The 23,679-nt window shown below is 41.3% G+C and overlaps 1 protein-coding gene across 2 annotated transcripts in view; it reads left to right on the top strand.

Moving 5' to 3' along the window:
• arhgef3 (Rho guanine nucleotide exchange factor (GEF) 3) overlaps positions 1 to 23,679 on the top strand; it is a 95,514-nt gene that overhangs the window by 14,014 nt on the left and 57,821 nt on the right. The window contains exon 2 of one of the 2 annotated variants that reach the window (XM_066698257.1): positions 7,681 to 7,747. In XM_066698257.1, the coding sequence (XP_066554354.1) occupies positions 7,681 to 7,747 (67 nt within the window). Of the gene's footprint in view, positions 1 to 7,680; positions 7,748 to 21,619; positions 21,785 to 23,679 lie in introns of those variants that run through there. The other variant, XM_066698259.1, reaches the window with a different exon arrangement.

A 23,679-nucleotide genomic window follows, 5' to 3' on the forward strand; every position in this document is an offset into this window, starting at 1 on the left:
TTTTTTATTTCTGTTGTTGTGTCAGTATTACTTACTTGGAGTGTATGTGACTTATCTGATAGTCCCCTGAAATCACAAGCCAGGTTTTTTGACAACTCTAGCAGACTTGTTGTCACAGTTCTAACATAACTGTTTGGATCTGGAAGACTAGAGCAAAGATTGTGGTGACATATCTGCTTCAGTTGGGTAAGGGGAATTAAAGAGGTAGTATAATGCATCGGCTTTTCTTGTTCAATATGCTGTTTTGCAGTGTGATTTTTCCATTGCCTTTCCAACCTACCTAGCCATGTGCCCCTCATGTAAACTATTTTAAAAAGTGTGATCTGGAGTTGATGTTGATTGCCTATATTGTTTTCAGTTCAGCAGCTTTTGAACCAGATGATTAACTAGTATTTTCATGGTCCTTCATCTATTTCTAACCGTTTATCCTATTTGCAAGCTTTTCCATGCAATTCCATCTCTTTCCTGCTGGGGATCTCATGAATGAAACATTCAGGGAAACTTTCTCGCTTGCCCCCTGAGCTCATATTGCTAATTGGGTGAGAAAACATTTAGACGAACCCTCTTGAAGATAGTCAATTACGACATGACTTTAAACACTGAGACAACCTGGACAAACAGCCAGGGCCTTCAAACGCACTCGCCTCTCCACCGGCTGTCATTAAGCATCGCTGGCACGGCTCTGGATACAGTTGATGCTTAAACAGCATGTGCGCTTTGAAAATCGTATCCTGCCCTGGACTGATTCATGACTTTCTGAACAGAGGGGGAAGAGAAGGTGGAGGAGGAGGAGAGGAGCTGGGGTGCAGGAATAACAACAGCACGAAACACAGTGGAGCTAAAAATGTGAATCTACAGGCCTCGTATCCATGGCAGCAAGTGTTTGGTGTGAATGGAAAACAAACAGAAATGGAGGAAACAGGTGAGGAGGGGAGAGTGGGCTGGTGTTTCCTGCTGTAGGTGATCTTATATAAAGTCAGGATGTGAGGCCAGGCCTGCCAGCACACTGCGTCTCTCTCTTCAGTCCGTTTCCCCTCCGACCGCCCCACTGAACCCCCCCCCCCCCAACTTTTTCAATGCTTGACACAGTCTGTGGTGAGTGCAAGCAACAGAAGTTGGGCTTGATATTGGCCAGGGTGCCACCTTTAAGACTTCCTGTTCTTGTGTCAGGTCTGCTTTGCTGACTGTTCCATTGTATGCCATCTAATGATTTGTTGCTGCTGTTTAACTCCCCCTGAGGTTTGCCATTCTTGGTCTACCGATTTGGTTAAAGGATGTAGTGTTGGGGAATGACTGATCTCTTGGCAACAACAAAAAGGAATTGAGTCATGTTGTAGTGCAAAATGGCAACTTTGGAAAAGCATATCAGACACTGAAACAATCAATTAGCTATGTGGTGAAGATGAACCCTCAGTCTTTGTCAAGGGAGGGAATATGTCATTTTCACAGTTGGTGTTGGTTCACTGTATGAATACTTTTATTTGTTTATTTATCCAGCTATGATTCATTGCGTGCACGAATGATGCCGCTTTCTACTTTTCAACTTGGAAAGGGCGTAAAACAAATCACATTAAAGACTTGTGTTTATAAATCACGTTACTAAGTCATCATGCAGAATCTAGTATGTCAGATTACATATTAAGAGCACAAGCTACCTTTGACAGGCTGGAGTCTGTAATATGTACAAGTATGAGCATGGAGGGACTGTTATGACATCTCCCTAGACTAGCTACAGCCCATCTCCTGACAAACAGACCCTGTGGGACAGTTGTGAGTTAAGTGTAACGGCTCATTAATATTAAGGGGCATCTTAGACTTCCTTCTTTCTGTAAAACAGTTCATTTTAGTGTTGATTTATTCAGTTGAAGGAGACTGAGATGAGATTATGTCCGTAGACCTGGTGTACAGCTTATAGTGGCTTCTTAGTGAAACAGCTGCTGCCACATTGCTCTTCACTTTATATATATATATCATATAATATGTTTGTTTACCTCCATTTCCACATAAAATTATGTTATTTTTAGGGTATGAAATAGGTTTCCAGGAACAGAACTATTATTTATTATGTGGCTATGGGAAATAAATGTTTGACTTACAATGGCTCCACTTACGACAGCTCTCCAGGAACCAATAAAGTCGTAAGTGGCCTGTACTCTGGAGGTTCCCATGGCTGGGAACTGGGATGACCATTTTCATGCTCGAAATGCACCATTTTAAACCCAAAATAGAAAAATCTACTTGAAGGAGCCTGCCTCCACCACCACCAGTGTTGTCGCCTCCTATTCCCTTTTTATTTGCTGCCACCTCTGCTATCGAGCCCAGTGGTCTTTCCTGGAGCTTCTAGGTTGCTCTAGAAACCAAATATGTACGGGGTCTCTGCTGCTCCATCCAGATGGTAGATTTACAACTGCATTTAAGTGCTGGTTTAGCATGTGGCAGTGTTTACAATGTACTTATAATGGGGATTTTCAATATAATGAGCAATCGGAGAGTGATATGGAAGTAGGATTGGGGAACCACACAGCTTGCCTGCTTTTGCCCTTTATGTTGTTAAAAATGGTTTGGGAAAAGAAATGCAGTCTGGTGGTACACAGCGGATGATTCACATTTGAAAGCTCTTGTATAAAGCAATGAAGATTTTTACAATAAATCATTAGCCGCTAAATGGATCAAGAGCGAGCTCCATTAGTGTGTACACAGGAGTCTGCGGTTCCTGTAGCCACAGACAAACCTAAATACTGAAGCTCTTACAGTGCTAAACAATTTCTGTCTCCACTATCTTGCAAGGAGAGGATGTTTTCATTTTCACTGTGAATCAATCATTTTGATTTAGAAAATTTGGATACTATAGTTTGTTGTTTTTACTTTGTTTCTTAGTCATTGCAGTAAGTTGCATCAAACCATGACTGAAACATCAGCCTGAAATACTGAACATTCCTACTTGGACAAATGGAGATCTTCAAGAACACCATCATTTTGACCAGCATTACGTAATGCAAGACTTTCCCAGTACCACCACTGAAGGACAGGATTCGATGTGACCATGTGGGTGTGATGCACAAATATACATGGTCTGACTATTAAACAGTTACTCCTTTGCTGGGATTAGGCGGATGAGTAGACAGACAGAAGTATAAACAAAAACAAAATGTACTGTTCCATAGAGGAATCGCATCATGCCTTAATGAATGTCCCGGCTTAACATTTCAGGAAACCGCATTCTGCAGTTTCCCTGGATGACCACAGGGGGGCACCAGGTATTAAATGAGAGCGTAGGGCCTGGTTTAACATATTTTCCTCTGACAAAGGCACTCTCGTTTGAGAGCTCATTCTCCATTTTTAGTATTCATCTTTAATTTAAGCCTGCTTTTTCTTGACACAGAACATCATGTGAGCATAATATGAAAACCACAGTGCATGTTAAAAGACTAAGAAGCTATCAGTTCATTGTAATAATTTATGAGGATGTCGGCTGTTATGTAGGGGTAGTCTGTCCTGAAATCACTCTCAGCAGCTGTAGAACACTTGAAAGTGGGTACATTAGTCTTATGAACTTGAAAAGCATCAGCAGAAACAAAAACAACAGCAGGGATATTACTAAAACATTTGGGGCAACGCAGGGGATGGAGTTAATGTGTCTTGAAGCCCTGCTATTTTTTGGCCTTGACCATGGTTGCTACATGTACCTGCTATAGTAAACTGCAAAGCTGGGGTCTCCGCAAACAGCCATCAAGGACCAGCTGTTTCAGTATGCGCCTTGCTCCTACTGGCTTCCGACAGTAATATGTGATGCACCCCAATAGAAAACATCTGGCATCCCTCCTCTTCTCTCAGCAGAACCTCCAGCAGTACTGCTCCAAAGTATAAGCAGGAGGCTGAGTGTGTTAGAGCTCTACTTGGTAGCAGCCAAGACTCATCTCCGTTCTTGTTGTTTGTCATTTTAAATGTTATCACGGGCAGCGGCTGAGTGTTTTTCATGTTCCACTTGGGTTTGATGCAGCTGAGTGTTCTCATGGAACAATTCTGTTTACTGCAACCCAGTATTCTTTCCCCCTTGCGAAAGCATGATCTATGCGTTTTCCCTGTGATAAAGACTTTCTGAGCAAAGACGTGGGCAAGGTGAAAAACAACCCGCTGCCACGCACAAACACTGCAGAGCTCCGCAGAGAGTGGGTGAGTCAGCCCGACTGCTGCGCTCCTCAACAACACTCCAGTTTGGGGTTACTCCATATATGGGTGTCTGTTTCCTGTGAGAACGGCTTCTGTGGAACCAGCTGAAGATCATTATTTCGTGCTTTTTTGTTGTTTCTTTCTTTCTGCTGGTTTGCCAGACCACATTTGTTAAATGAAAAATCTGTGCAGTGCGCCAAAGTCTTTTTGCTCTGGGTGCTGTTTCTGCTGTCTTGTGTTCTTGGTAGAGGATATCGATAAGCTCCAAGAGGAGAACCCTGTTCTTAAATGAGGAAATGCAGAGATTAATCATTATTATACAAATTATACAATTATATGCTTGGTAACACATCTAAAATAGCATCAAAGTCATGTGTAGGTGCAACAGAGAGGAGAAATAACCTCTTAGCTTATCACCTTCCCTCTTGAGTTTGATTGCACAATTTAGAGAAAACTGAAGGCCAGCCGACCCTTGATAAATAATGAGAGCCAAGAGCCATTCTGTTCTAATCTAGTCAATCTAATCATGCTGTTAATTTATTTTCAATGAGCATGTGGGCATTGTCATAGCTCTGGAAGGTGAAGGTTAACTGGCTCTAGTGGACAAGCCAGAACTAGCCAAGAATGGCTTTGGGATCCCAGGACACGGGGACTATATCTTCAACTGGAGCATTCGCTAACAAAACAGACAGAAAAAAATAACTTTACATTAATAAAAATCTATTATTCCAAGTATATTTTTGTGTGTCTGTCTAATTATGCATCTTTATTTCTCACAATCAGATTTATTTACTTCAAAGCCACTTCAAAACACATGAGTAAAGACTTGGCATCACAGTTTTCCTTTATGTAACTTGGAATCTGTTTGTCTGTAGTCACGTAGCAACCTCCCACCTTAACTGCACTGGGAACAAATCTTTGACATTACTTTGGCATTATTTCCTTTGATGGCCTTACATTTTTATTGTTTTCTCTATTCTTTGTGATTGGAATTCCTGCTTTTGAGAAAGTGGTTAATCGCTGATCATCTGGGATTGGAAGAAAGTGGGTGGGAGCAGACAAAAACAAGTTACATACTGCTCTGGAGCCCATTAGTGAAGCTTTTAACCTGGGAGAATGCGAGATACTTTCTGTTGACTTTGAGGAATAGGCTAGATTACAATATCAGGCAGAAAATGTGGATTAACGAGTGTGAAGCATTTGATGAAATAATAAGGTAAAACCATAAAAACATAATCTATTCTACGCACACTCATGCACTTGTCGTGTTTGTTCAATGTTTTGACAAGAGCCTCACGGTGTGTATGGTGACAGAGGTCCTGGCTGCAGGTCACAAGAGCATCTCTGAGATATCGGCTCCATTTGATATTTCCTTCTGTGTGTTTCCCGTAGGCTAACCTTGTCAGCAGCCTTCATCAGCATGAAGTAAAAGCAAAAGTTTTTTTTTTCCCCTTCAGCCTGAGATAAGTAGAAGTGTTCCATCATCTTCTGCGCATTCACAGCTGCATTTCTCAACAATGGGGTAATGTGTACAGTAATGTATTTTTAGCTTTGCTGGCTGTTAATGGACCTTGATTGGTTGCCACTTTGTCAGCATTCAGAACGCTCTGACTGACATCAGAGATGAAAGAGGGGAGTGGGTAATTAAAAGGGAAATAGCCTGCTGAGAGTCTTTGGGGAGGTGTTCAGTGGTTAACACTAACACAGTGTTTAAGCCTGGCAGCGAAGGGCACAGATTCGCACAGCACTGCACACACTGACCTTGAGTCCTGTGGGAAGCTTTCAGCACTCTGAAGATTACAGAGTGGAAAAAAGTCTTCTCACTGCTGGGCATTGTAATCCTTAGAACTGAAAGAACATTTTTAATTATTTTTATATACGGTGAGGTAAAGAAACCATTTCAATGTACAGAGCCCTGACATGTGAAAAGCACAACCTTGACATGGAGATAATACACCTGCGACAAAATCCTAAGCACAAAACAGAGCAGACACAAACACGATCTCTCTTGAGCATCTCGTAGGCCCTGAGACCGGTTCAGTGCTTAACTAAATTGTATGGCCATGCTAATCGAATGAACAAGAAATTCTTGACAAGAACCCCCCACCTCCTTAAACTGAACCTCTGTAACGGAATGGTATCTGATGGGATGCTTCTTATTCTGATTTTGCCACATTTATTGCTGCATTCCTGTTGTACAGAGACAGTGTTTATTACCAGCTGAAAGGAGCAGGAATGCAGTTACGTCTGCAAAAACAGACACATTCAAAGAATTCTTAGAAGAATGCTTGCTCCATTAATGGCTTCAGAAACGGTAAGGACTATGTATTTTTAGTAACTTAGTTGCAGGTTTTAGCCACGGTACTATAATCCTTATGTGAGCCAGACTCACACCTCAATAAGAGCAATTGAAAGAGCTCTCGTGTCAGTGCACAGGGATTCAGTGCGAGGGAGGTGGGGCGGAATGCTGGAATGTTGGAGGTGTGGAGAAATGATCAGTGTTGAGATAACAGGCAGGGTTTTTTTTGTCCGCCCTAAGTCCTTGTGATCATCTGAATTACAGATGGGCCTCTGGCAATGTGACTTCAGAAAGCGTCAGTTTTGAATAGCCATTGCTAGTCTTTTATTCCCCTGTGGTGCCACTGAAGAATTCTTTATCGATTGCTGCCACTTCTATGGCGCTTGTACAATCCGAGGTCCTTTCTCTATTTCGTTCAAACATGTTTTTTTTCTCCAAGACAAAGAAGGTTGATCAATAAGAATACAACCAACCACCCACCCAACTAAACAGAATAATCTCTCCTCATTGGCTTCTGGGAAAAGCATGGGTTGGGCCCACATGTATTGTCTGCATGAATTACGCAAAACTATTCAAATTGAGGGTGCCCCACAAATAATTGTTCGGTTAATTTAACTTTTTCAGTCTGAGGATATAAATAGCAGTCACATTTCTGTTCAATGACTTTCCTTGGGCAGCATGTTAATTGTCTTAATTGCTGAAAGGGTTATATAGCCAAGTATACTTAAATCCAGATTCAGCAAAAACAAAGACTTATTTTCCTTTCCTTTTAGCTGCACTATCTTCCCCAGCTATTCTAAATGCCCATGAGTCAAGGTGTAGGTTATGTGTTGTTAAGAGTGAGGTCAGAGGGACTCGTTGTGTCGGTCTTTGATGTGGTTTGTACCTCTCACAACTAAGGCATTCAGAACACTGCAGCTTTACCTTCTGTGTTTGCCCAGCACAGACACAAAGGGGCTAGAGTGTTTCATAAGGTGATACGGTGCATTGAAGTTGATATCAGTTGCTTCCCACACTTGAAATGTCTTCTAACAATGGGAATTTGTTTAACTTGGGCTGTGTGGCGGCCTAGAATCAAAGTGACTTTTCTCTTAGCTGCTGCCAGTCCAGGGCAGCGACGGTGTGATAAGCAGGATCACATGGACGCTGCTCTAGTCACTGTGTTTACAGAACAAACTCTGAAGGTTTCTGTTTCTTTGCCCTCCTTCCAGGTCCACAGTACAGAAGAAGAGCTCCTTCTCTATCTTCCCCTCCTCCAATGGCTGGGCTTTCCGAGGGGTAAGTGGACTGCATAACCACACAGTCAGAGATCTGACTTGTGACTGTGAGAATCTGATGTTTTGACATACAGCGTCTCTTTTCCAGTCACAGCAGCAAATCTTATTTAATCTTCTTTTCATTTATGTAGTCTTTATGTAGGTCTTTTCATCCAGAATCCTTTCTATAGCTTATTTTATCCAGCTTTGGTATATATATATATATATAGGTATAATATTTATGTTTGAGACTTCTGTCCCTTTTGTGTTCTTGGGTAAACTCAATTAACCATATATTAGCTATTGATTATAGTGTGATCTTTGCCTGTCATTACTAAAAGGTAACGTTTTACAAACTCACATCTTTACAGCTGTTGGTTGTTGCTATTTAAGCAGGGAAACTGGCAAAAAATAAAATGCAGATGCAGAATAGTGCCTATGCTGTGAGAGAGAAATGAAACCGAAAAAACAAAAAAAACATTCTATAAATCAGAAGGAGGATACAGCCAGGCAGACCACAAAGACAGCCAGGCCCTGGGCTTCACTGCAGGCCATGTACAGGTGAACAGAGGGTTTCGGTTCTGATTATGGTAAAGTGAAGGGAGGAAACTACTTCTACTGACTGTGCTAAATAAGAATAGGGGAAGGGTAGGGGGCCATGTGAAGCACATGGGCCAGATGGCTGAATCAGGGCCACTGGTCTTAACCCATTGTGACATATATGTTACAGATATTTATCTAGCTGGGCACAAAATGTATTTTCCAAATTTCCTAGGCCTCTGTATGTGAGATGTATGTTACGCCAGGATTTAACGCTGGGTGTTATGAAGAAATTCAGTTCAAAAAGAGCTGGAAAGAGATCGAAGGATTAAATCCAAAGAGTTTGAGAAGTTTATTTTTCCATAGCATGGAGATGGAAGTCATACATGTGGTCGGTGTCCTCAAATACATTGAGGTTCTGCAGTTCTCAAAACGGCTTCTAAAGTCTGGGCTTCTGCATCAATATACAGTACTTATTTATTCAACCGCCTTGAGTGCTGACATTTACTTCTCTGAAATTGTTACATTAGAAGGAACATTTCGAACACTATGTGGAATTCCCTAATAAGGTAGGAACTTGGGTACACAATCAGAGACAGAGCAAACATGTAAGTTTGGTGATGCACAGTGAGGTGGTGGCAAAGCCTTACTTGAGCTGTGTGGGAGCACCGTTGACCCAAGAACGCTCCTATGACCCTTGGATCACCCACCCTAAAACTTCTTGACAAACACCTGTTCTTACAACAGTTCCAATTCACTGCTACTCTCGATGTCTTTGAAGTGAAGCCCAGTCCTTTCCATATATATCTTTGTTTATAAAGAGAAAACAGACACTGGATCTCTCTGTGAGTGTTTGTGCGTGGACCATCAGCAGCAGGTGGCACAGACATCACAATCCCCCTGAGCGTAGCATACTGCCCAGAGAAGAGCCAGCCCGCAATCCGTTTCCTTGGCAACACAGTTTCCACATAGTGGACCGTAACACACACTGCATCCAAGCTATTGGTAGGTGGCTGCCTGCACAGGACACCCCCGCAGCCTGGCCGGGCTCTGGGAAGGCAAGGGCTCCGGATATTCAATATGTTTGTTTTAGCTGAACACGCACACAGCATTAATCGCTTGCAGTGACAAATTCTGATGGGGCCTGTTCTAAATAATATACTAACATTTAGCAGATTCTATCAGCTGCCCTGTGCCATCTCGTAACATTGCTAAAAGGACAGGGTCTTTGAAGTTCATGTAAACAATGCTCGGCCATTTGCTCGGCTTTGTTTCTGATATAATCTGGTGACCAAATGTTCTGCAGCAGTCTGCTCCAGTATCTTGCAAATGACGGACATCATTTTACCTCACACAATCAGATTATTATGTTAAGTGTTTTTTTTTTCGGGTGGGGGACTGCTTTAGATAATCAAAGATGCAAAGATGACACTGTAACTACAGTCTCAAACTGTCAACAGTAAAGTCCTGTTTTGATGTGTCCATTTATCTCCATAAATGACATGGTTCAACTGACAGTGTTGATTTTTCTTATTTCTCCTAAAAAACACAGTTTACTGATAATAATAACAGGAGATGTTCCCCATGCTTATAACAGAGATGACCTCTTCTTATCATGATAATCTGCCTTTTTTAATTCAAGGAAGAGGTCGAATTCAGTAAAGGGCATCCTATAATGAAGTGTCCATGCACATGTAGAGTTTAGGACCATCTGTTGGTCCCCCTGGCAGGTGCCCAAGCCTTGCCTGCAGGGTGAAGTAGCTCTCCGGCAAGGTGTCATGGAGGATTGGAAATGGACTCTTTAGAGACTGCCGTACCAGGTCCTGAACAGATGTTTTTAGGCACTGTGCTAGGCTGCCTCAAGGAGAACAGTGTTAAAGGAAGGCTGGAGTAACAGTCGATGTGATATTACTTTTCCCTTTATTTCAGACAATCAGGTTTTGTTTAGCTACCAGCTCACAGCGTGCTCTGCTTGTGAGACTGCTGTTATTCCTCTCAGCCAAGCCAACTGGACCTGCTTTTGGTTAAAGCTCCTCCTCAGATGTAATTTGGAGCTAGTGGGGAGCTGTTTATGGGAGAACCCCTGCTGTTCTTGTTCCTCGTCCATTGTTGCGGGAAGAACGTTTTTAGAGTGGCCACAAAGACGCTAAGCAGAAATGACAACTGAGAAATAACACGGAGACAGCGGAATACAGGAATACGGTCAGAGAGTGCTGATGATTTAAACTCTTGTTTGTAGTGCTCAGGCCCAGTACCCCGCTAGAGATTGTACAGGACCGCCTCTGTGACAGTCTCCAGTTCGCTCTCTCCTAACTAACCCCTGCCAAGTGAGCTGGCACTGGCCCACAGTTTACAGATTGATCTGGCATCAGCTTGCTGTTGGCACGCCACCATTCAGAAAGGCAATTAAGGTTTCATGCCTGTTTGTTTAAAACAGAGACCAACTGAGGGGATTGGTTGTAGTGCTCAGAATTTTGCAAATGGATCAAATCTCTTTTTCTGGTGCCAGTCTCCCTCCTCCAGCAGTTTTCTTTTATTTTCTCTCTTTCCCGCTCTCTCTCTTTTGCCACATTGCTCGCCAAGCTGTGTTATGTTTCATGCTTGTTTTTTTTAAAGCACATCAGCATTGACCTATACTATCCCTGGAACCTGCTGTTCACCTGATTTGTAGCCAGCAAAAGCCAGGCCTGTAGCTGCAATCCATTTTCTGTTACTTAAAGTACACTAGTCTTTAAATCTGCCAAATACTCCCAAAAAACATTATTTGGACTCGCTGCAGAGTAAATACTGTGCTAGATAGTAAGGGCCTGCTTAGTGTTTATGTATCCAACTTGACATGTTTTAAACGAGCCTCTTTTAGTTTCGCTGGAAATCTGAAGCAGATAGACATCCCACAGAGTGGCATAGAAAACCCCGGTTGTACTCTATAGCAGTCAGACCTGAATGGGAAGTGACCGATAATTTGGATTGTAAATTCAATGAAAGTCGCACATAACAGACACGCTTTTACAGCTGTTGTGCCAAACACCCCTGGGAGACTTGGTTTGGCAGGGACACTATTCTGTATAACCTCAGCAGTAGATGAACTGATGGCGAATGGGTAGCGAGAGGAGTAGTGTGAAAACAGAGGCCAGAAAGGCAGTCCATGAAAGATTGCCCAATCAGGTCCTGCCAGAAACTGTGTTGGACGGCAGGGCACTCAATCTAAGCTGGAAAGCTGAGCATTTCCTCCAACAGCGAAGGCAGACTGCGACCGCAATTACTTTTTCTGTAACCTCTAAGAGGCTTCTTCATCATATTACAGCCTGGTGGGTGGCACTCAGCCGGCCCCCGCCCTTATTATCGACACTGCAGGCTTCCAGCGCCGTCTTGCACTGTAATTGCTGCCATAATGGTTCAATTAGGAGCTGGGCGGGTTGCCATACCAACAGCTTCTGTTTGTGTGGGAGTAATTAACACAAACAGGCCAGGGGGAGCTCTTTGTTTATAGTAAACACCATCCCTGCTGTGGCTGATTTGGGATTCATTAACCTCATCTGGACATTTCCTTTAGGGGAGTTTTGGACTGACTTATATTTCTTCATTTACCATTCATCCGTTTGAAAATGTTAGAAATGCGGGGCGCCAACTTGATTTCCTCTGAACCAGACAGGCAGCTCCTGTAACCAGTGGATTCTGAAGTCCGGAGAAGGATTAAGTGTTGAAAATAATGTTCACTGAAACCTGGCAATTTACACAACCGCAGGGCCTATTATCACCCTGTTCCCATGATGTTTCCATCGCTAGTGAGCTGGCCTCTGTGATAAAACAGCCCCCTGCCCGCTGCAGTGCTAGGCGATATGTGCTGTATGCTCACATGCTCATGACATATGAGGATGTAACACATTCCCTCTACATTTTAGACCTGTTTTCCTTTCAAGACCCAACAGTGCAGTCAAGGGATTCATCCAGGATCCATTCCTGAAGCCACTGATCTGAGTAAAGCTGTCTGGACATTTTGTACTCATCCCCCTTTGACTCAAATTAGGAATATAAAGGAAATCCTCCATGGTCCTTTTAGAGAAAATCCTAGTTATATAGTTTAGCATAGTTGTGTATCTCTGTGTTCTCCATGGCTTCATGACTGAGCTCTCCAAAGAACAGAGAGCTGAACTGAAGTGAACTTGGTGAGATCTGGTGGTCCTCTAATTTGAAGCACTGGCCAAGAGTTATTTTGTCTCTTCTCACTGACCACCCTATGTATTTGGTATTTTTTTAATCTAATAAATATTATTTTTCATGAGTCGTTTTTGACAAATGGCACTTCAGTACTAGAGAAACAGACACTAGACTCTACCTCTATCTGTCCAATGGGTGGTGTGTTAGGCCATTTATTTCCAGGACAGTGTGGCACAAAGGAGAAAGAATAAAATTAAATAAAAAGCCTTGCCATGATTTATTTTCAGTGTGCATAGGAAGGTTCTCCCAAAACACACAAGCCAGGGTCTCTTTCCCCTCTGGTCTTGGAAAGCTAAAAGATTTCTAGGGACCACTTAGAAAGAATTAAGCCATTTAAGCACCAGGGTAAAAGCCTGATGGCAAGGACACAGCTGTATGCTGGCTTTTATGGAAACGGATTTAATAAAGATGGTCATTTTCTAATTGCTTTCTCTTCTGGTGCTGGCTTGTCACGGAGGACAGTGATTTGTGGACTTTTTTGCTTGTTAGTTAGAAGAGCAAATTGTTCCATTGCCTTTGTGGGAAACCGATGTTGTCCAGATGCTGCTCTTGTATTTTGTAAGTCACCCTGGACAAGGGTGTCTGCAAATAAATAAATAATAATAATAACTTCCTTATATTTTGCTCACACTTGGGGAAAACCATGCACTTTACATTGGTACCACCGCAGTACTGCAGTGCGTCCCACCTCACAGCAGCCCATGCAAGGCTGTGGCAAAGCCGTGACTCTGAAGCCTTTGCAAAGGGATCTTGAGCTTTCGTACCCCAAACCCCTCATCCTCACACTCTTGAACATTGCACTGACAGTTGCTGGCATCTGCCATTGCAGACGCAAATGTGCAGTCTGCTCTTGGGAACAGCCAAGACAAACACTGAGGACCTGGCCATCCTTTCTATTTCAGAACCCACTAAAGAACAGCACAATTCATAACAAAAAAGAAAAAAAAAAAACTCCTCCAGCCACAATTTTAATTCAAGAAGCAGCCAAGGAATGAACAGAACACCGGATTCCTTCAAAGTGTGCAAATGCCCTTTTAGCCCAGAAAAATGTGTTAGTTGAAGAAACTGGCAAGCTTTAATATTAACCAGAGCCTGTGTATAGATCTTTAATGTATAATTGAATCACAAAGCGGGGAGAGAGTTTTTCCAACGTGTTATTGTTTGGTTTGCCAAAATGTAATGTTACTGTGGTTTATATTTTCAAATTCTGGGGTCGTGCCAACCATTCTATATTTTGTTGTGAATAGGCCTGCTTATTTGTAGCGTACTCCTATTCTCTTCGTGGCTCTGTCTGCTTCAAAATCCCAATTTAGATAAACTGCAGCTCTGGTGCTTTGAAGAGAATGATACCAAGCATGGAATAGCAAGCCCTGCATAGCTGGGTAGCCTTTTGTACCTTGCAGCTGATAAAACATTTAAGTAGGGCATGCACACATTTACAGTGCTGGAAACTCATCTGTTAAAAACAGTGGAAAAATGCAATCCTGGCACATGATGCTGCCCTTCAAGGCAGTTTTTTTTAATGACCGTATCTCTTTTCTTGCCCCTGTACGTCTGCAATTTCTGACAATGCAAAACATTTAAGAAATGTAGACTACAGACACGGTCTCAGATGCTATGCCTTTGAAGAGATATCAAAGCTTTTTATTAGATCTTTCAAAAGGGTTCATCTTTAAGTAAACCTTTTCATTCTGTTTTTATATGAAACCTTTGAATTGAATTAGTGATTACAGGCTGCAAGAACCGCACCGGCACACTGCCTTGATTGTTGTTGGTGGGAGTTTCTTCTTCATAGTCATGTTTCCATAACCCACACCCAATAAATCATTAACCAACATTTTGATATTGAAAACAATGTCAAGTCAAGGCTTATTCCCTTTTAATGTATTGTATAGTAGTGACACTGCTTAGGTAAACATTATGATCTGAGTGATCTACTTTTGCGTATCCTTCTTTAAAGTGGTCTGTGTAGTGGCGAGATAATTAAAATTCCCAACCCAGAACTTGATGGCAGATTGCCATGGGGTACAGAGAACAACCCACTGGAAAACTGGAACCCTTCAATTGGCTGCTCTGTTGGAAAGCTGTGGTGGTTCTTTGTGCGCTTCAGTGAGAAAATACCTGTATGTGTTCTTTTTACCAAGGGTGAAAGATACAGCATAGCATAGCAATTAAATATTATGTTAAGATGAAAAATGTACTTGACCACCCCAAGAGGAACACAAAACAACCCCAAATTTAGAAGTCTAAATCTGCTCAGAGCATGGCTGCCTGTGGGCTGAACTGGGTTATTTGGTGTGCAAAGCGTTGCCTCTTTTAACCTTCCCCTTTTCTGTTCTGCAGCTCAGGCAGAGTTTACCCTCTTCTGACCTGCCTGAAAAAAACATTTTCGGAAAACATTTCCGTCACCTGACAACAACCCCACAGAATGGACTCGACTGGTCCAATCTTTGTTTGAAGTACATCAGACTGGCACACTGTCCCCGGGCACACAGTGGTAGATTTATGTTTTGTTTCTTTGTTTTTTTGTTTAATTCCTTTGATTTTAATCATTAGAATAAGTTGTTTGAAAGCCTGGTTTATGTTGGCAGGGGAAGCCCGATGTAATCACTGACCACTTAGACCAGAAGAAAAACTGTAGCGTGATGCTGCCAGACTTCCTAGTACATTAAGGTCATTAGAAAAAGCCTGGGTTCAAGGATAACACTCATATGGACAGGCACACATGCATCCAACACTCTCCTCAAATACATTCGTGCAGTTTATATTAGTTTCCTTGAATCACAGTCATCCACTTCTACAATCTGTATATGGTCCTATGAGTTTCCACAGCCCCAAACCTAATATAACTGTGACTGGAACCCTAAAACAGTCGTCTGCTTATATAATCTTCTTATCAATCCAGAGTCAGCTCCTGCTGCAAAGAGCTCTGATCTCTGTCCTGTTTGTATGTCCATGTATCGATGTTGAGATCTGATTTAAAGGTACACAGGGTTAACGTGGATAGCCAGAATCAGGTGACAGGTGAAATTCTTGAATCAATATAGTGCAGGGATCCAAATAAGAATCGTGGACTACATGGCCAGTGGTTTGTGGTTGTAAGCTTTCTTAGTCTGTCAATTTTCAGTTTTGGAATTGTTCCAACTGACCGTCCCCAGCTTTCATTGTGTAGTGTATACATCTTTCCCTTAATTTAGCATGTTCTGTATACCTGGCTCTCTTTCAAAGTCTTTTTTGATTTTTAAATGAACAAGCTGACAACATTTTTCAAAAGCACTCCCGAAAATCAGCCAAGTCTGGAGGGAGGGTGTGGAGGGAGGGGGGGCATTAGCCACTTGAAAGATGTGATAGCTCCAACAAAGAACAAGTTCCTGAAACGGATAAACCCTCTAAGCACGCAATATCTGAAAAAGTATGACAAAAAAAGACTGGTGCTACCAAATTGAGACATTAAATGCAGATAAAGAATATTGCAGAGAAGTAGACTTCCTCTGAAGCCAGACAAGAGCTCACAGTTTCTGTTCAAACTGTAAAATACATGGTTCTCCTTAAACTCTGCTTTTCCCTGTGTTTCAACAGGAAAAGTGAATATTAAATATCTTTGTTGTGCCTATTTAAAGCAAGTGACCTCATAATTACTATTCTGTCAAATGACACTATAGTTTGTTTCTGTGTGCTTATTCTGTATAAGCTGTTAACTGTAATGAGTTTTTTAACACCAGGTTTAGGTATATATTCAGGAAAAAATATGAGGTGGATCTATATAACAGGATTATAAATTACAGTCTCCCAATTACTGTTAAATAAATCATAAAAGATCAATGGAAAATATTTGTGGCCTCATAAATAAGTTGTCTGTAGTCAGTGCCTCAAGTATTTTATTCACCTGTGGCCTGATTTGTTTCCCGGAACATTGTGATTATGATTTGTCATAAGTTAGGCCTACATATGTGAAAGATATTATAGAATTGATCAGGAATATTACTAACACTTACAGTAAACCTTCCTAAAGGTAATATAATGAAATAGGCTAGATGTAAACATGAATGATTTTGGTTTCCGTACTTTAAACTAGGCCGTGTTGTTTTCAAGCTCTGTTAGCATCTTGAATGTTCCAGATGATTGCTGCTCACTGTGGGCCTGAAACCTCACCTCTTGCTGTCCTAGTGATGCTGCTTTTCACAGAGCATCAGTCTGCTGGCCATTAGCAAGCATGTGGGATCAGATGTGTGTTAAGGCGCCTGCACCCATGTGTCACCCACTGAAGTTGCAGATCATCCCAGTGGTCCTGAAGTTTGATGTGTTATAGTACACTTCAGAAATCCATTGATGTCAATATTGTACTTCTGAGCAGCCGCTAACACACTGTTACAGGGGCTTGACTATTAACAACTGAGTATGCTGTGATTAGCTTCCTATAGGCGGCCCATTGAGTGTGATCCACCCAGTGCTGTGTAATATGCCTTCCTGCCTTATTCACAGGATGTGTTCCCCTGTGACCTCAGCATTGTTCTCCTTAAGCAGAAGCAGGGGAGTCTGTTCACCTCTCTGTTGACATGGTCTGACCAGGGTAGCTATTCGGATTCGATGACATCACCTAGAGAGACCAGTCGAGGGAGTGTCGATCTTCAGATGGGCCATTTCCATTCTGCCATCGTCATCTCTCGGTTAATGAATCTAGCTGCATTTACCTTGCTTCTCCAGCAACACTTGACCTAGTTAGACGGATCCTTATGTTGCTGATGGCTTTCTAAGCCCGTGACTTTTGACCCAAGGCACCGAGGCAAGATGCCAGGCTGCGGGACCTTGCTTGCTCTGGCTCCTGGAAATGATTCAAGTTCTCCAATCGAGCAGATAGTCCTATCCATTAGTTTGCTGAGTTCTCAAGTGGAAAGGGAACATAGGAGTCCCTTAGACTCTAGGGATCTCCTGTAGGGGGTTTTGGAAAAGAGATTGTTTGAAGGTGAAAGAGGATGTAGAAGGAGGAAGCAGCGAGCTCAGTTTCCTTCTCGAACATAAAGAATACCTTCTCTTGAAATCCCTCCACTCCCAGATCATTCACCAAACCCCAACCTGTAGGAGAGATCAGAGAGAGAAAGATATAAAAATGTATCACCAACCAGTCTCTACACATCTGAAGACTGAATGCTATGACTGTACCTTGTTGTTGGCCAAAAAATAAATAATGACATCCAAAATGAGCCTTCCAATCCTGCTCAAATCCTCTCCAATGTAAATTAATGTCTTCCAAAAACCCCGGTTATTCTCCTGGAGTACATTGAGATTCGGAAATATAAAAACTCTGAGAGAGTTCTAAGGCGGACTATGGCAATAGGTCTTTTCCATTGTGTAGGTGGTCAGCAGACATTAGAATTTTTTTGATGGCAGACAGCTGGCCATAACCCCCAGACCAGGATTACTGTCTGTTCCTCAGGGTTGGATTTGTCCAGTGCACTACAGCTACCTGTCAGGGAGAATATGTTTTGACAGACTATACCTTATTTTCTTTTTTTTTTTTGGTGGCACATTTTGTACTTTCTTCTATTTCGAGCACCCCTCTGAACCAGAAGGTGTTGATTTGTCTGCACGGCATGTTTCGTTGTTTTTTTGTCAGACTCGACTTGCTGGATGTCAGGGAGTCTTCATGCGCTGATCACAGCCCTCGGGACAGGGAGCTGCACTTCACACTACGAGAGCGGTTTTCAGGCTTGACCACGAGACCTAATTTGTTAATAACAAAATGAAAAAAGCCCTAGTAATAATATCTGAAGGGTGCGAGCTGCTTTCGTATAGTATAATCAGGCTGAGGGAATGTTTTTTCCTTATTCACATTTTTAAAAGAAATTAAGTTACCGTGGGATCTATTTTTAGACTAGATGAGTGTGTAATAGATCTTCTCAGTTTAGTGAATACCCACTGAACTCTTATTCATAACATTAGAAGTTAAGCTGGGTTGAAACACTTAGGGTAAACATTAATAAATGTGCTTATTTTGTATTATAATTATTTTCTCTCTTCTGGTTCTCGTCTGCTATTTGACATGCCCACTTCTGAAGGGATGCATATTAGATGGTGTCTCCTATGAGTGAATGTTACAAATTCACTTGACAATCTGGGCAGTACAGGGTTAAATCCTACTATCCCCATAGTTTTTATTTAATACGTTTGGCACACACCACAGGAATCAGCCTGCCATGAGTATGGAATATCATCTGCATAAATACTCCGCTTCTTACTGCTATAATAGTTAATCTAATGCACTAGTGCTTTGAAAACCCTCTTGCATTTCTATGAAGCATCATTGTCTTGCATTGACAACGATCCTTGAAAATTTGAAAATTGACATTTTTCTAAAGGGCCTTGCAGGAGGCTGCAGAGATTTCTGTTCAGAGTGTCCATGTTCTCCCACTGGCCAGTAAACTCAAGACAAACTAATGTTCAGTGTGCCTTAATGTGGCTTAGTCAGAAGAAGGAAATCCCACCTGTGTAGTCCATCGTGGGCGGGAAAGAGAGAGAGAGGGGGGGAGGTGGGATGGATATGATGGGCGCTTGAGAAGAGTTATGCAATGCAGTGACATATCGCCCTTTGGCTCGTCTTTGCTCCTAGCCATGTAATTTTAAAGACTGTGCTTGAGAAAACCAGGTGTTGCCTGGTCGTCTGCCACTCCAAACATTCCTTAAGCGGCAACTGTGAAGAATAACATGACAAAACCTTTATTTTACAGGCTGTACTGACCCATTTCAGCTGCAGCTTTCATCAGGGCATTCTATTGTGCAACACTTTAAAAGGTTTGCAACTGTCTGTATTTCGTAGATCTCATCAACAGCAAAGACTCTTCACCTATCTCCTTCTCTTATTTCAGCTGCGTGACCCGAAAGCACTTACCCCCCATTTTATTCCTTTGTTGTGTGGCTCGATCAGACCGCTCTTCTTAATCCGCAGTCTCTCGTTTCCGTCTGTGAGGAACGAGAGATGAGCCCTTAAAGGGAAGAAAACAGCCGCTTCAAGTTTCATGGCACAGTTTGTCCAGGCACGCACAGGCTTCAATAAAAACCCTTTTGAAAGATTTTTTTTTTTTTTGTGCTTTTTGTTATACCAAGTTACATATTGCTTATGCCAGTGTGTTAAAACTTTTATGAATATGTTCTTCAGTTTGATATTTTGCCGTTTAATATCTGAAGCTCTTTTGAGATTTTTTTGATGCTCAGTGTGCATGGTTTTGTTGGTACCTGGTTTGAAATCTTAAGGTTTTATGAAAAGGTGTTCTGATGTTCATTCTTGTGTTGCTCTCATCTCCAGGAAGTGCCTTGCGGAAGTCTCCTGGTTTCCAGGAAGTGTGACTCACAGGGGTTTCCTAGCTTCCTGTTGTAGCACAATCATATTGGATGGCAAACATCTATTTATAAATAAACACACTCTGATTGAGTACATTTTTACACAGTACAGTGTTTACTGCCAGTACTTACATAGATGAGAAAAACAAATGTAAATGTATTTATTTTTACTTTTTTTTAAGAAACCAAACACACTTTTTTAATCTTAAGGAGTTTCCAACCTTTTTTCAATACTATTATTTTAAATTGCCTTTATGCTTCACTTTAATCCATTCATTTGACTATGAGAATTATTTTTGATTAGTTCGGAGGAGAGTTTGGTGTGAAGAGCATATCCATTAGTGTAGCTGTACTTGAATGCCATTTCATCATGTATTTAAAAATCAAACTGATGATAAGGAAAACTCAAAAATAAAATGTGTTCGCTTAATAAATATTAAAACATATCATGAAAACAAGGCATTTTCAGGCATTTTGCAGATAAGATTTCTGCAAGTTAAAACTTTGTGTATTGGAATATGAGCATTTCTAATTTAGCTGGAGTTTTCAGTACAATTTATTGGATCTCTTAAAAGGCTTTACAAGAAGTTTTATCAGATCCTATATTTTAAAATCTTCTGTTGCTAGATTAGTACGGACTCCTGTTACCTTTTACACATTAGTAATTCACCATTGCAGTTACTGATACTTGCTGCAGTTACTGACGCAGTTATAAATGCACTTATTATTACTTATAAATACAAACGTGACAGGCGTACAAGTTTGTGATTCACGTAGGCCCCACATTTGACTGGGTGTAGGCCAAAGTCTACCCCCAAAGGGCATCTCGAAAGGCATTGAAAACCATCAAAGACCAGAATTCACAAGTGGAAAGGGGAACGGGTACTTTAAGAAGTGAAAATATAAAAGTTTTAACTACCCAGCAATGGAGCTGAACCTGACTCTTTGGGTTCCATCAAGAAACACCTTAATGAATTTCGGGGATTTGAATGAGCTGATGGACCACAAACCCTCAAAGTTTGCCGAATGGCCTTCTCTAGTTTCCTCGTAACTGTTGTTGCTTACATGTGTGCTGATTTCAGTGCACTGCCTCAATATTTAATCCATATTCAATAAACTTTTTCAATCTTAAGTGTAATATAATTCAGAAACCGACATTTAATCAAAACAGGTAAGACTGTCATTTTCAGACCTGGCACGTGTACAGCCCTCCCTTGTAATCTTTTCCTCCAGTCGTATTTGACTATTTCTTTATTTAAACAATGAGCCCGATCATGATGAGATGATCCCTGGATTATTTTTGGTTTGGGTCATTTAGAAGTGTGCTGTTCCTCTCCGTTTAAAATAAAAAAATAAAGCCTTGGAAAACATTTTGAAATGAGGAAACTTATTGAGACACGAGCTGACCTTAAAACTAAAAAACTTGAATGAGTTATAAAAAATAAATAACTAATAAAAAAAGAAAAAGCATAAAAATGATAAAACTACTAACATCACCAGAAGAAAACTGAAAAACACAATTGTCAATTATGAGTAAGTGGTTATCTCTCCACATGAAAGCGTTGATCTGACAAGTGCAACAGAAAAAGTGCAGAGCTAGCTGCTAGAAGAGGAGAGATTCTTGTGATGAGTTGGGTGAGGTTGAGCTACCACATGCCGCAGAGGAAAACAGACAAATACAAGTTTACCTTCTGTCACTGTGGCCCCTCAACCCCAATATAGCTACCGCTCTGTTTCCCCCTTTCATATCCTGTTGTTGACTAAGGCTGTGGCTCACAAAGCACACAGCTCTGCTCTCTCCAGCCTGCAGTGCAGTGCAGTGCAGTGCTGGACTGTGAGCTAATCAAGGCTGCATTTCGGACCCTGAATGGCCTGGATTCTGTGGCCCAAAAACTGACTTCTGAGCAGGCACTGTAGAACACAGGACTTCCTGATGGTGTGGTGTTGTCTCTTCGTGCAGCAGCGGGTGAGTGTGTGTGCCTGAGGTGGGCAGTGTGCCGTTTGTAGATTGAAAACTGTGGGGGGGGTCAGATTGGAGCACAAAAGTGGATTTTTCTTTTTATCTTTTTTATTTTATTGTCCTAACTGTAATTGTGGAAACTGTTGCCAACCACACTAAATCACACACCATATCGTTTTTTCATAGGATCTTTTTTTTTTTTACTTCAGACTGGAGAATATTGTATTTTGAAGAGGGGGCAACATTTTGAGTGCTGTAAGAAAGGACTGCGGTTTACAATGAAAGAAAGGGCTATTGCAAATGTCACAAGTCATTTAGACGAGATGCGTTTTGCCCTTTGATTGTTGCCAGTGGTTAAATCACATAGCTTTGAATGTTTGACTACTGGAGTTTGTCTTCTTCTGTTTATTACCTTTTGATGGCCCTGCTTATAGAGCCATTTCAGTGGATTTCATGTTTACAATCATTGTACATGTATTAGGATTTTTTTTTTTTCAGGAACTGACAGATTTAAAACATAAATCTCATTTCACACAGAGTACACAAGAAACTGCAGTTCGAATAGTTATGTCTCTTATTTCTATCACTGATGCTTTTCTAAAAAGTAGTAGTATCTTTATTATCATGTGGAATAACTAGTGTTTCTAGTGTTTCCTTCACTAAGCACAGTCATTTTTCTTAAAAGTTTTGTTTCCACATGATTTGTTTCAGTTTCGGTGAAGTGAGTGAGAGATTATTCTGGGCCGTATCAATGAAGATCATTTGCATGCAGAAAAGTGTGTGTGTGGTGCGTACTGTAGTGCTGAATGCATGCCATTCATAAGTGCCCCTGTTCTCCTCTTTTTAGATTTTTAAAAATGGTACAATATGTGAATATTTTCATTATTAAATCAACTTATCTGTTCTTCCCTTCAGTTTTGTTTTCTCCCACAAATGACTTAACTGTCCTCTGCTGGTATCACTGTGATCTTGTATATGCCTGTAGGTAGGATGTACCATTGTAAAATTGACATCTACTTTCTCGCATCCCCAGCAGTGCAGTTCTGTATTCCAGCTGACTGTACTAACATGTTTGCAGGTCATACAGGTGTTATTAACAGTTGAATTAACTTAATTAAAACTGAGCATAGCACAATACTTACCTGATAAACATTGAAACTTACATTGAAAACAAGTGTTGGACATTTTGGCCCTCCATGCACCCTTCTCTATATTTGTGTGTTTAATTCATAGCATTTAAATCTATATATATTTATTTGTATTATTCATTAGAAGTATAATTTAAAACTTTGTATTGCACTTATGTTGTAAGTCGCCCTGGATAAGGGCGTCTGCCAAGAAATAAAAAAAACACGAATAGAAGACAATAAATTCTGTGGGTTACAGCAAAGATTGTATCTGGTGTCTTCAGTGCAGGTGCCCAGATCTAATCTAATGCCACTGTATGTGTACTGTATACATTGCACAAAATAGCAATTTGTGTTTTCTTTTTGCCAGTGTTGTTTCATGGGTATTCCATCTTGTTCTTAGACCAGCTGTACTGCAGACCCAGTAGACACCTGGGATAGATATCTTCACACAGGCACTGGATTCTGTTTGGTTTATAATATCTACACTGTAATCAGTATTGCTTTGTACCCACTTTGTTACCCAGTGGTAGACAAGGCAACACCAAAAGCGTGTGTGTCACGTGGGCCTTCGAAAGGTATTTAAACAGTCTGATATTAATAGCTGTCCAGTGCACCATCTGCTTTGTGCAGAAATTAGAGGCACTGGTGGATTCTTGTTGAAATCTGCTGGAAAGCGAAGCGATTTATCACTCAGAACAGGAACTGGTACATCTGCAAGCGGTTACACCTGCTGCGGTTTAACTCTTTTACTGCCACACTGATCAAAGGCAG

Source organism: Amia ocellicauda, chromosome 3 (assembly GCF_036373705.1).
Source record: "Amia ocellicauda isolate fAmiCal2 chromosome 3, fAmiCal2.hap1, whole genome shotgun sequence".
In the NCBI taxonomy this organism is placed as follows: domain Eukaryota; kingdom Metazoa; phylum Chordata; class Actinopteri; order Amiiformes; family Amiidae; genus Amia; species Amia ocellicauda.